Source organism: Petromyzon marinus, chromosome 2, assembly GCF_048934315.1.
Source record: "Petromyzon marinus isolate PM22_M1 ecotype Great Lakes invasive population chromosome 2, UKy_Petmar_22M1.pri1.0, whole genome shotgun sequence".
Lineage (NCBI taxonomy): Eukaryota > Metazoa > Chordata > Hyperoartia > Petromyzontiformes > Petromyzontidae > Petromyzon > Petromyzon marinus.
This window is the reverse complement of record NC_133668.1, coordinates 2,185,647-2,200,262: the sequence shown is the minus strand read 5'-3', so window position 1 is coordinate 2,200,262 and position 14,616 is coordinate 2,185,647. Positions and strand designations below refer to the sequence as shown.

Genomic DNA, 14,616 nt, shown 5'->3' with positions numbered 1-14,616 from the left:
AGAGTATGGATCCTTGCAGTCACGAAAGCTTCAAATCCAGAATAGAAAGGAGGCACCTTCACAGCAAATACGTGGCTCAACCAGCTTAATGTAACATATACAGCTGTCGCTCTAGAGCAGCATCAGCCGTACGAATAAGAAGGCACCCTGGACACTCTTGCAGATGAGATGTTCCGTTCTCAAGGGATTATCCAGATGAAATATTTCATTTCCGAATTTTTATTTTTTACACGAACTCCTTCAAGCAACGGTCGGGTTATTGTTTCCCGCAAGGCTGCCTTGTGGAGGAGAATTGTCGCCGAGGGGGCAGGGTGGCTGCACGCCCCCGTGGCTGTGTGCCAAGATGCGCGCTGGTTCTGGAGGAAGACTCGCTTGGAAACAGCGAGACATCCTCGCAGCCGCCAGTGAGCGCAGCGCTCACGGGACGCATATCCCGCCGGAGTCTGCGCATCATTCTCTCTCTCTCCCTCTCTCCTTCTCCCTTTCTCCGCGACGAACATTGAACGACAGAGAAGGCCACGACCAACCAAGCGAGTTGGTTTCGACCGTGTCGCGTCTCAGAGTGCACGGGAGCCGGAGATGAGCTGGCTGGCCCTCGCTACGCTGGCCGCCTCGTGCTGCCTGGTACGCTGCCTCGATCAGCATGACTCCACCAACGCGGTTCACTTCCCCCCAGGTGAACACCCACGGATGGCACCCGCGATGGCACGTGTAGGCGCGCGTTGAAGAAGCGTCGTCGCGTTCGGAAACGTCGCGCGCCACGGAAGCATCGCGCGGAATACATTTCCTAAGTTTGGGTTAACGCGCCACTGGAGTTCCACGTTTTTTTTTTGCTTGGGAATTGAATGCAGCACCAATGAGCACTGGCGGGGAATGTTCCAAAAGTGGGTAAGCAGAAGGCCGCGCTGTGGGTGGGGAAGTCGGCGTGTCTCGAAGATGCGTGTCGCGTGTCTACCCATATTAAAAAGAAGACAAAAACACGTGCCAGTGTGGTGATGCACTCATCTTTGTGCGTGTGCTTTCGTCTTTGTGTGTAAGTGCACTTTTGTTGTGATAACTTTTGATGTTGTTGTTGCTATTTATTCACGTTTGATTTTTGCTTGGTCGTAGTAAGGGGTTTCCATTTGCTTGGTAGTAGTTGCTGTATATGGGATTTGGTCCTTATATGTCATTAATGTACAGCGTTGTATGATGCTATTGGCAAGAATGACGCTGTATAAAATGAGAGTATTATTATTTTTAGAGGTGGCACTACAAAGAGAATTGTGTTTTTTTCTGGACTTTAAAGAATGTGAAAGTGAGTGCTTACTCAAACGAGCTTGTGGTCATCTCTTGCTCACAGTCGTGAGTCAGTGGTGCAGGTTTCTCTATAGGACAACCACCATTGACTTCCCCTGCCAAGCTGTACTTGTATCATCAACCCTAGATGAACGAAGGGCTGAGTCACCCACCCACCACTCAACCTGGATTTGAACTCGTGAGCATTCCATTTGTGAGCCGCTCGCTCAACCGCTGAGCTCCCGGAGCCACCACACAAGTCCAATGACATCAGCTGGTGAAACTCTGGATGAGATGTAACGTCTCCGGAACGGGGGGATCTTGCGACCCAAAAAAATAAAACCACATTGGGCAGTTCGTACGGCTGCATTAAATTGTCAGTGCGTTTTAAAAAAAATCCCGTTCGGGCAGAAAAAAAGCGTCAAAAATAACAACGTGAAGAGATAAAATAAGAGGGATATGGTCTCAATAAGGATTACGATTGCATATTTGAATAAAAAAAATGGTTTTGCATAATTGATGTCAAATGTATAAATCTGTAGCGTCTTTCAAGCGGAGAGAATAAACTAAATACGGTTTGACCATGGAGGCAGCGGTGTGTAATGAATCAAATCTCGTAACTATATCAATACAAAATGAGGTGAGGGCACAAATGAGAAAGAAAAAACGACTTGGAGAACCATTGCTTTGGGTAATGTCAATGTCGCGACTACTGAAATGACACGTCTAAAATGCAATGCCATTTTTTTTTTAATCGGGCCACTAAAAAAAAGCCATTTCCAGTGTACACTGCGCACAGAATGAAAATGTTCCAGGTGAGTGGTAAGTGCTGAGAGGGGGCTGTTGTCCTTTCAGAGTGCAGAGTTATCTCTCTCAGCCAGCTATTAGCCACATTTCCCCGCGAAACGCGTGGCACGCTTGAGGTATAATTGCGTGTGAGGCGTTAATAAATAAACTGCGCCGCCCTACATAATACATGGGCACACTCAATATCTTCCGAATTTGACGACGTTATTTTCTTGGGAGGTTTTCGCTGGTCGAATCAAAATGCTGGAAGTATTTAATAAGAGCAATAGAACGTATGACACACACTTGATGCAAAAAAAATACATTTATTAAAACAACTCACTTGTTCATTTCGGCAGTTTGAAGATTAATATCCCCGCTGAAATGTATATGTGACAACCTATCGAATGTCCTACATGAGAAAATCATTTATCAGGGATACAATTCATTACAGTAATTTGATGGATAGGAAAATATGAAAAAATAGAAAAAGTGGCTTCTGGAAATGATTGCGCTAATTTACATTGATTACGACTCACATATACAACTTTCAATTTTGGAATATTTAACAAAATATGCATTTACGAGAGCGTACAGTGTTTTTGTCTGCAGTAAGCTAACATGTAAGAAGTATATGAACTTACCATTTTAACTTACCATTTCAAATCAAGCTTTTACCATTTTAAATCAACGCTTCGGAAAACATAGCAGACAATTGATTAAAATTACCCGAAGTTTAAGCGGTCAAAATGTAAAACAAATTCAAATTCTTGGCAGAGGAAGCAGCTGTCTCATGCAAGGCCGGTTAGTCATTGACTGTGCTCCTCTGTCCATGAACCCACAACCCCAGCATCGGATTTGACAGTGTTCCGATTTGATGACGTGCCCACTGAGTGTACCCTGTGTGTGTTGGCATGCCCACTGTGTGTACCACGTGTGTATTGCCATGCCCACTGTGTTCCCCGTGTGTATTGCCATGCCCACTGTGTGTACCACGTGTGTATTGCCATGTCCACTGTGAGTACCACGTGTGTATTGCCATGCCCACTGAGTGTACCCAGTGTGTATTGCCATGCCCACTGTGTGTACCACGTGTGTATTGGCATGCCCACTGTGTGTACCCAGTGTGTATTGCCATGCCCACTGAGTGTACCACGTGTGTATTGCCATGCCCACTGTGTTCCCCGTGTGTATTGCCATGCCCACTGAGTGTACCCAGTGTGTATTGCCATGCCCACTGAGTGTACCCCGTGTGTATTGACGTGCCCACTGTGTGTACCCAGTGTGTATTGCCATGCCCACTGAGTGTACCCAGTGTGTATTGGCATGCCCACTGAGTGTTCCCCGTGTATGTTGCCACACCCACTGTGTGTACCACGTGTATGTTGCCACACCCACTGTGTGTTCCCCGTGTGTATTGCCATGCCCACTGTGAGTACCCTGTGTGTATTGACGTGCCCACTGAGTGTACCCTGTGTGTATTGCCATGCCCACTGAGTGTACCCCGTGTGTATTGCCATGCCCACTGTGAGTACCCTGTGTGTATTGACATGCCCACTGTGTTTTCACCGTGTGTATTGACATGCCCACTGTGAGTACCCTGTGTGTATTGCCGTGCCCACTGTGAGTACCCTGTGTGTATTGACGTGCCCACTGAGTGTACCCCGTGTGTATTGCCACACCGCTCCCACTGCGGGGATCGTTATTTTGGTGGCAGTGAGCGAACCGCGCTCCGGACCCAACCACCCGAGTTAGATTCCCACTCGCGGCCAACACCAGTGACGGATATCTGAACCGGTCCTGGGCCTCCCCTAGGTCGACTCAGCTTCAAATGAGAAACCTGATGCGGTGTGTAAACATTATATATATAACTTATATCAAGGCCGTAGCCATGGAGTCAACATTGGGGGGACCAAATCTTCCAGGGTGTCTGGGGGTCCCCCCCCCCCAGAAAAATATCTAAATTTGAAAACGAATTTCCTGCCTAAAATATAAAAAATACAAACACAAAGGATGGACTTTTTTATTTCTTTTTTACAATAATGTCTAATAGTGTATTGTATTATATTGCTCTGTTTTTTTCTTTTTTACCTTTTCTTGTTTCATTGTATGTAATGGCAGAGTTTAGGGATTAATAAAGTACAACCATAACCACAATCATATAAACAGAAATCTATTTTATAGCAATATATTGGGGGGGGGGACATTTTGAGCATGTTTTAATATTGTGTCCCCCCCCCCCCCCAATAAATATTATAATTACGGCCTTGACTTAGATAACTTCTAACGGGGTATTATCCTTCGCTGACAAGCATGCGCGGCTTGTTTTACCACAAGGGCTTGCAATTCGACGTAATCCACGCGTTTATTCGCAGTGTGAACGGCGATTTGTGAATTCGGCGGCGCTTTGAACGTTGGCACCAGCAGCCCCTCCTCCTCCTCCTCCTTATTGCCAATTGTGTTGCGTTTGGACAATCACAGTTGGAGAATTTGTTCCATTTGTCACGGCAGCGCTTAATCGTTTACTGGGGCGTGTAATGTCATTAGCCGTGTTAGGATCTTGCTTTCTTTTAATGAGGGGTTTCGTAAACATTGTAAGCTGTGCAGTTATTTGTGAATTGCTTAATGTAGCTCCCCCCCCCTTCCCCTCTAAAGAATATGTGCATTTTACAGGAATTGTCAGAGGTATCTCAAAATTATTTCTTTACAATAATGGCCTACTCTCGGACGAAAAAATGCATAACCATAACATGGAACTTTAATCTACAGTGTCTCCAGCTGCGATCTTTGATGACTCTTCCACGGGAATGGTCAATTGTACTTAACGACTTATAAATGCTATGGATAAAATATGGCATTCTCATTTGAACACACTTGTTTACGCTCATATGTCCCGCCCCCCACAACATTAGCATACCATCGATTTACATACATTAATTATTTTAAAGGGGTTTTAAACGCCTCATTAACGTTTTAGTGCAGCTTTGTTGTGCGCTGTATGATATCCTTGGCTTTAGGACAAGACTTCCCGAGCTAATCTGATCTGTTAATCTCCCAGGGCCACTTTAAGCCAGATTAATGCAGCAAGAATGGAGGGCTTCATTGTCGGAGACCTTGAGAGAAATATTTTCACTGTGTCGGTCAATGGGAGCTATTTATTTAGGAACAAATTAATTGCGCAATCTTAATTTGATTGAGTTGAATTTAGGTGAGTGGGAAAACAAATGAAAGAAGAGCAATAACAGAAACATCCTTGCGATACAAATCCTAAAATAACGGTGAAACTCCTGTTGTCTCTCTCTCTCTTATTGTTATGTTTTCACCAAATTTTGTCAAATAAAACATCACGCTGTGAACATAAACCAGATTTACGTGAGCTTTTCAAAAGTATATATTCTATATTTCAAATTCGCAGTTGATTTCACACCATCAAGGTATAAGAGTGCTGCTGCTGCTGTTGTTGTTTGTCCAACCACAGAGAAATGATGTGGGCAGAGATTGAACGTTAATTGCACGGACTTCTCATTGTGAGCCGCACGCGCTGCTTCGGTTGCCTCTCCGTTGCAATCTCCACGAGAAATAACGCAGCGCAAAACTTGGCCGCTGCACGAGACGAAGCCCTCCCCTCCCCGCCGCTTCGATAAGCAGGGGGCGAAGTCTGCGTAGCTGCGGGGCATGAAAACCAGAGCCACATGCATCGCTCCGGGGGTAGAGAACATCAAATTGACATTAGCGTAACTGCAAATCACTATGGGACACTCGCGGCACAAAATGCCCTATATATTCTGTTTTTTTTTGGGGTAGCCTCGTGTTTAAAAGGTACTGAGCAACTCTCGTCTTGGCGATGTGACCCTTCAGCTGGTTGTCCCCCAAGGACATCGGATGTTGTTGGTGTTTGTAACCGACCAATCACTGATCGTTGCTAAGAAATGCATTCATATCTTTTAGAACATATTTCTGTGTTTAGTCTGTTGTCTCCTTGCCCCGCACCTCCGATGAGCACGGTTGGCTACGTATGGTGCGGAAGAAGTTCAACATACAGTACATACATTGGCTCATGTTTTTTTTTAATTCATTTAAATAATCGCAATGCTTTTATTATTTAGTAACAAAAATTATGATAAGTGCGTTCTTACAGAATTTTTTTACGTTTTTTTTTATTTGTAATGCATCGTGTGAACATGGACTAAATTAATAGATACGCCAACATGTTCTCTTTTCGCCAACAATAACATTTCATTCCGCATGTACGAGGGCTATTAATTTGAATGTATGAGTTGTAAGTTCATCAATGTATCTAAATTTGGTATGCCGCGCGCATGCCCCAGACGTGCGTAACTCACAAGTATAAATGACGGCAGGCACAAACACATACTGACTCACACTTATTTCAACCAGACTGCATACTGCTATCAGACTCTTCCTGTACATTTTAGATGTTTTATTTACCATGTATTGATTCACAGTGAGCAGCATATTTACATAAACCACATGAATTCCATAAGAAACATGTAAACTGCTTTATCTTCGTGATTATTGCATACCCTATGCAATTCCGTAGCCGAGCAGTGTAACTGAATATGCCGACAGTGAAAGTTTATTATCATCATCAGCCATGATCAATACACTGCTAGATGAAGGCCTTCTAAAGCTGTCACCATCTCTCGCGATCCATCCAGCACCTGCACATGAGCCGATTCCATCTTGAGTTAGTGAATGTGTTTGTTAGCTTGTTGTTAGGTATGTGCTTTAAATTAATTGGTTGCCTCTAGCACGGATGTACGAGAGAGGTGAGAGAATACTTTTCTTTATCCTATTCAGATGAATACTCCTCCTTACATGGACTTTAAATTGGAAAAAACACTCACTCGTCAATTGCAGTAGAAGAAAAAGGAGAAGCAGATGGGCATAATTTGACTTTTAAAGAACAAGTTTTGAAATTGGTTTTCATTTTGGAAAGTATAAACAAAAAATCTTATATTACAGAATTTTGTTTTATTTGACATTCAATTTGTTCCAGTACTAGAGGCCTCACGTGTTATCTTAATTGATGACATTCATATTTACCCTCCCCCCCCCTCAATCATATCTAAATTATGTTATCGGCATCATGCCATGAAACGAAGACTTGTCAACTTGGTAATGCCGCAGCATGCAGTGCTTTGCAGAGCTGAATTTAAACAAATTCCTTGAAAATTAAACTTAAGATGACGAGTATTTGTGTGCGTGTGTGTGTGTGCAGTCATTGGGTGACTGGCCTGAGACATTCAACGAAAGGACCTTTGAGAAGGCGCGGTTTTAGTCACGGATAACTGCCTGAATTTTAACACAGCACCTCAGACTATTCTGGATCAGTGCTCTGAGCTGTGGGTTATTATACAGGGTGCTTCAAATTTTTTTTTACACTTCTGATCATTTGCAACAACACCACAAGAAATGTTCCCCCGGCGCCCTGTAGACCACCTGGAGAAGATTCCAGGCCACGTGTTGACAACGATGGTGAACAAGTGGAGACTCTGACTTTTTTAAGCTATTGACATTACATTTGTTATCATGTTACAGTGAATTGTCCGTTCTTTTTTCCCCATTAAAAACGATAGTCCCATGTCAGTGTTAACTTTTTTTGAAACACCGTGTGTGTGTGTATATATATTTTTTAAAACCCACTCAAAACATTCGTCAATAAGTTATTCAGCCACTTTGGTGAAATTTTCGTTTTGTGCCAGCTTCGTTTAAGAACGGGATATGTTGTTTTGAAATGTAAATGTATTTATGAGCAAAATAACTATTAATTGCAACGCGTATATTCAATGAAGTTCGCAGCACGAAATCAAACAACCAATTAAATTAGTTTAATAGAACTATACCATTTGTTTCTCGGACAAGTGGTACGGCTTGCAAAGCATTCGCTGCCAAATTTATGGGGGGGGGGGGCATGAGACTCCTGCTATCAAATAAGAATTAGCTTCAATATGAGACGAATGATCACACCGCATTTCTTACATTTTCCCACAGCAGTGCTGCGATGTTCAAGCAATGTGTTCGGGCATCGTGCTAATGGTATTGAATGCATTTAGTGTTAAAGTTCACTGCAATTAACGTTACAATTCGAAAATGATCCACGTACGCATGAAAAAAATTGGACACACATTCCATCGCAAATTTTTGTTATTAACGAAGCTTCTGAAGTCAACATTTGCACATCAACAATATGCCCACGTAGCGACGGCAAGTACTTGATTAGAAAACAACGAATCTGTCTGATTAATTATTGGTTATCAAAATGAAAAAAAGTATCTTGCCATTGTTGTTTAATAACTGCGCGCGTAAAATTAACTTCGTTGTACGCAAACCATCGTGAATTATCTTGGGAGCAGAGGTCCAGGGTTGGCTTCGGCTCCTTGCACCCTGACCATTGCTTCCACGGGAACACGTGCATACAGATGTGCCAGAAATCTGCTGACCCACCAATGCCGGTTGTACGCGAGAAGAGGCCTGTGATGATGGTGGCGGGGAGACTGATTAGAACGGCCACCTTTTTTGTTGTTGTTCCCTTCTCTCTCTCTCTCTCAGCAGATGAAGGCGAGCAGGGGACCTGCGGGAACACTCAGTATCGGTGTAGTAGTGGCAAGTGCATCCCGCGCAATTGGATGTGCGATGGAGATTACGACTGTCGAGATGGCTCCGATGAACTCCACTGCCGTAAGTTTCTTGTCGAATTTTTGTTGTTGTTGTTGTTGTTCTACTTTGTCGAATCGCCTCGCGGCACGCCGCTTTCCCACCCCCCGCCGCCACGCACGGCAAAATTTTAATTGCAGAGAAACCGATCCTCCACCTTGCCACGCCGGCTGGGTTTACTGCCGCCGTTGTCAATAAGCGGGGCTCGCTCCGCGCTACAAACACAGCTGAAGGCGGGCTAGGTGGGAGCAAGTGTTGACGACGTCAAAAATAATCATCTCCCATCCAGGACCCTACCATGAAACCTTCACGGTGTCAATCTTTCACGCCGGCAATGGTCGACCATCAACCGGGGGGGGGGGGGGGGGGGGGGGCACCTGATGCCACAAACGGCGGATCCAAGATTCGGCGGATCCGCAATTTTGGTGCGGCCACGAATCACCAAATGATCGACTCGCATCGTACACAGCTGCCGTCTTCACTCGCATCGTACACAGCTGCCGTCTTCACTCGCATCGTACACAGCTGCCGTCTTCACTCGCATCGTACACAGCTGCCGTCTTCACTCGCATCGTACACAGCTGCCGTCTTCACTTGCATCGTACACAGCTGCCGTCTTTCACTCGCATCGTACACAGCTGCCGTCTTCACTCGCATCGTACACAGCTGCCGTCTTCACTCGCTTACGGGAGGAGGAACGGACGAGATCCACTCCGCGTGTGAACCGGACAACTGAGCCGGATTGCAAACATCGAAAAATTACATATTTTATCTGCCGCTATGCATCCATGCGAAAGAAGGATTAAGCGACTTGGAAAATGTCAAAGGCGTTGACGTTAAGGCTACCGCGGTAGACGGGGGTTGTTGGTGCTGTCAGCGTTCTGCACCTTTGCGTTCTGGTACGCCGATGTCCTCGCAGCGAACAATGCTGATGAAGAGAGAAGGAAATGCGTTCCCCTTTCTGGCAATGATACAGGGAGGTAATTGAGTTGTTCAAACACCAAATATCATTGCCAGAACGTAAACAAACATTTTCTTCATGCATTTTTCATCATCTTGATACCGGCTAAAAACAAGGATCCCATGGGTCAAGGCCGAGTTGAACGAGTATTTCCTAGAGTCCGGGAAGAATAAAAAAAAGCAGAGAATAGTCTCATTTAGTAAGTGCGACCTGGGTCATCAAAAGCAATAACATAAAAAAACACAGTTGCAAGCAATGAAGCAATTATAAAATCAGAGCTCCTGGAGAAGCTGAGACGCCACACGCCACTGAAGTACATAGCAGGGAATCAAAGCCACGCAGCCGAGATCATAGCGTGGTTCATGAACCACTGCGCTCCAAATTCCCCATGTTCACAGACTGCCCACATACGCACTCACACACAACACATACATGCTGGTTCCTCTTCGCGTGTTCTTGTAAAGACTCGTTTAACAATAGCTAATTAAAAACAGGCGCTGTAAATTCAGCTCAGTAAGTGGTATGAGCTGGGCAAAGCGTGCAATAGCCAGGCGTAATCAGAAACAGCTGCCGTTTTGACAACAGGTCATGTTACACTTTTTTTCACACACCTTCAATTACCCGCACAAAAACCATGCCATCAACACTGGCGTGGAGGACCACATTCTGTCTAGGTGTCATATTATGTTGACACTTGAATTGTGTTTGAATTGTATGGCCCCAATTCAAACATATTTAGTCTTGTGTTCAGACTTAAACAGCGTAATCACACTGGCAACTAATCTTATGCATCCTTTATTGCATTCAATTGTGGCGCACGCCCTCAAATTCAGCACTGTGGGGTGCAGCATCGAGGGTTGGTGGAACACACACAGATGTTGTGAAACTCGCTTCCCGTGTGTGTCGAGGAGGTGCCGTACCCTCCGGCTCGCCAGGAGAATGCGACACAGCAAACGGGGACCCCCGCCTGTTCTACCTGTACGGGATATAGCGTTGCCCCCTCACGCGAATCGTGTTTCTCCGGGCATTCCGTTTTCCTCCCAGGTGTATAAACACTCATTAATCGGCCAATGTCATGTTAATATATAGAGGACCGCAGAACTGGGAGGGGGGGTGGTGCTTATTATTAGGACCTGTCATAGCAAGACGAACCGAACTAGTCCTACGGGTAGGTCAGTTCGGTGGTTCGATTTCTCTTTTATGGGGAAGAGGTAGGTAGTGGATGCTGGTGTGTTTGTGAAATGTAATGCTATACTGTATATAGACTTCACAGTGAGAGTGATAAACTGTGTAATTTGAATTCCATTAGATTCATATTTTGAAGAATAATGAAAACAGTGCCATTTATTTACCAAGAAAAGCCTCAATGAGTCTGAAGACGTTTCAGAAGAGCCCTTCGATAGGATGTTTGGCCAATCCATTAACGAGTAGTTAGCTGTTATCCTGCTTTGAGTGTTAAGTTATCAGCCAACCCGGACAACCTTGAAATAATCATTTTATGAACATTTAGTGCAGTGACTGGCCTCCAGCAAATGCATGTAGAGTCTCCATTAGATACGTAGGTATGCTAACAGAAAATAATACCTCTTTATACGAAACAAAAAATCACAAGCAGGTGTTGCTGGCTCATCTGTAAGGTAAAAGGAGAAGAGTGGTGCTCCCCATGAATCCTGTAAATGTTTTCACAGTTGTGCCGTAGAGGTCCCCCAGTGTTTTTGCGGCACCATATCTTGACATTTAGCTCCACGTGCCAGAAGCCTCCTCAGGAACTATTTTAGCTTCCATTCAGTTCAGGGACTGTTCAGTTCCTGTCGGATGCTTCCAGCGCATGGTGCGAGACGGACATTATGCTGAACAACACGCGTCGCAAGCAGCATGTCTACGTAGGCCTCGATAATGCCCGTTTCTTCATTCACGTATGCCCCCTCTTCCACCGGTACATTTTAGCCACTGTGCCCTCATTGGCCGAGTTGTATTCCATCGGCTATTTGCACAGCTGAGTCACCTAACCGTGACACTCCGTGGCCTTACAAGACACTTGAATCTGGCTTAGGGTCGAGCAGAGCCTGAGATGTCAGTGGCACGGTACGGCTTCTGCGGTGGGAAACAATCCGTTGCCTCGTGAGCCGTGCTGAGCTGGCTTGGCACAGCTCCAGCGCGGCTCGGTTGTAACGTGGAAAATAGATATTAGTGGAGCATCCTTGAACATCACGGCAGTGCTGAAATTGCCTCCTATGATCCAGCCAGACTCAGTGGTGCTCCCCATGCATCCACTAAGGTCATTCATGCACAGCTCTCTCTTTAGTGTCGGGAAATGAAATTTCCTCTATATTTCCTTGGCAGAAGGTAGTTCAAACACACAAACCCGCACACAGCCACCCGTGAAACAATGTGTCCTCGTGTTGGCTTGCTGAGACTCTTGGGGAAAATGTACTTGCCCAGCACAAAAAATAATTTGGCCAGCCCAAAGATCCCCCGTATAGCATGTAACAGACTGTTGAGGCAGGTTCTGTTAGCTAGCACATAATGAAGGCCGGAACGGCACACCAAGGGTGGGTGGCCACCACCACGCCCAGCCACCTTTTGGCTCCCGAGTGGAGATGTTTTACACATCGTGACCAGGTACTCATTTTACGCTGAGTCGACCTATGGGAGACCCAGGACCGGTTCAGATAATCGTCACTGGTGTGGGCCGTGAGCGGGAATCGAACTCGGGTGGCCAGGATCGTAGCGCAGCGCAAAGCAGGGCTAACCGCTACACCATCGGTCGCCATTGGCCAGCCCACGCATGCGTGCATACAACATGTGCACGCGCCGAAGCACAGGAATTAAATGTTAGTGCTCACATTTCTCGGGTTAAGATAACTTTATAATGTCGAGGGTGGTAGGGTTTTGATTCAAGGATCTTGTATGTATTTACATAATGTCCTTGCAACCTGCTACCTAATGCCATTAAGAAGATTGACTGATTTGGCTGTTGCTGGTATGGTAATGCACGCAACAAAGTAAATTGCTATTTGGCGAGAATATATAGTGCTTTCTGATAGACTGCACTATGTTCAGCCTGAGTGCTCTTTATTGCACATTTTGCGCTGTATGTGATGCACAGTTTTAATACTCGGTCACCTCCCAGATGCGCGAAAAAAAAATGCGCATCAGCAAACACTGAAGAGGCTCAGCTAATGTCAGATGTCAGCACTTCCAAACAAACGGTGCATTGTAAATGCTTACTTTGGTTAAATGACACAGACCCTTATATCACCAGCTATAAAATTATCACTGAATGTCATAATTGTAATTTATACGGTTTGCAACACAACGGTAAAATACCGTTAATTACATTCTCAAAGTTGTGTATTTTTTGTGAGATAAAAATAGCTTACTGTGCGGTTTGAGATTTGGCACTGCTGTTTCTGTGGTGCGTGTGCGACTCGGCGTGTGCAAATTGCTATACACTCGCAGTGTGCTGTTATTGAATAGACTGCCTTGATGGTGATTGTCTGTATATGAAAGATTTTATTCGGTAATTGTTGTTGTGAGTCAGAGGTGAAATCTTCAAAAGCTTCCCGTGTGAATGCACCACCCCTACGTTGTTTGTGTATACATGCCCTTGGATGAGACTTTGGTGGCTTTGTACGGTTTACGTGTTTAATGCATTTACATTTGTTTGATCAACCCGATTTACAGGAAAGTGAGCCACGGTGGAATTTTAAAATTTGTATTTTTAATAAGGAAAAAAAAATCCCCGTTTCTGCAAGGCAACTTTAAAAATGCGTCTCCACTATTCGCAATGAAGATAAACGTTCTCCAAATGGGTCGAAGTTAATATAATCATTATCAAGAATAGCAAGGCGCATTTAATATCAGACTTGGGTAGAGAAACAAAGTGAACAATGGCATTAATGCCAGGACATACTACACGGGTCATTATTGTGGAAGGATAAGATGTGCCTGAAGTGTAAAATTAGTTTTTTTCTCAAAACGACATCTGATCCATAATGACAGTCTACCACCGGTTACTGCATTGGCATGCGATGTGTGTGTTGAACAGCTTGTTGAACTATAATAACAATCGGTTGTTACCCGGAGCAAGATTGTATTGCAGAAGAAATGCCACCGTTTAACAATAACCTACCGTACGCCTATTTCTTTTGCCACTCAAACACTCATTTTACCAAAACATTTCAAAGAGGGAGTCATTTCGCATTGTGTAATAATAGCAGGCTCTTATATTCGGGAGACTCATTACTCTGGGATTGTGTTTAGCGGTAGAATTTATCCCCTGCCTACGGTAAAAATCATTAGTCTTAATTCCACGGCCATACATCTTTGCGGGAGACTTCTCCGTGCGCGCGGTAGCTCTGGCTCAGTCCACTTGCGTCTATTAATCAACAGAACAAATGGCTCGGCGAACGGAGGGGATCCGCGCGTTGTAACATGCGAGCGCCAATTTCGAGTTGCACGTCGAATGGGAAGTCGCCGGTCTCGCATCCTCGTCAACCCCGCGCCACGCAGACGCAGCTACCAATGTTGTGACGTGGACGTGGGAGGGGGCGGGGTGGGTGGGGTTTTTTGTTGTTGTTGCCGCCGCCGCTAAATCAGTTTTCTATATATTGTGAATATGTGTGTCTTTTTGAAATGTTTAGCATACTTCCCGACATGCAAAAGAATAGACATTTGTGGGTTTTTTTGGAGTGGGGAGGTGGCGCAATAATGGATATATTTTACACGCAAGTGAGCGGCGACGTCACATCTGTGATGTCACCCGCATGCGGCAGCGTCACGCAGTGTGCCTGCTGACGTCACGCAGTGTGCCTCCTGACGTCACGCAGTATGCCTGCTGACGTCACGCATCCTCCCGCCCCAACCCTCCGCGTAGGCCATGTAATAATCCAAGACAAGAATCCAAGTCC

At 45.1% G+C, this 14,616-nt stretch overlaps 1 protein-coding gene across 5 annotated transcripts in view; it reads left to right on the top strand.

The window, feature by feature from the left end:
• Nucleotides 1-396: 396 nt before the first annotated feature.
• Nucleotides 397-14,616, top strand: part of LOC116949636 (prolow-density lipoprotein receptor-related protein 1-like) — a 289,619-nt gene continuing 275,399 nt past the window's right edge. For 4 of the 5 annotated variants that reach the window (XM_032967210.2, XM_032967186.2, XM_032967177.2 and 1 more), the window contains exons 1-2: nucleotides 397-676; nucleotides 8,638-8,766. In XM_032967210.2, coding sequence (XP_032823101.2) covers nucleotides 580-676; nucleotides 8,638-8,766 — 226 coding nt within the window. In that variant the 5' untranslated portion in view covers nucleotides 397-579. The remainder of the gene's footprint in view (nucleotides 677-8,637; nucleotides 8,767-14,616) is intronic. The other variant, XM_076069024.1, reaches the window with a different exon arrangement.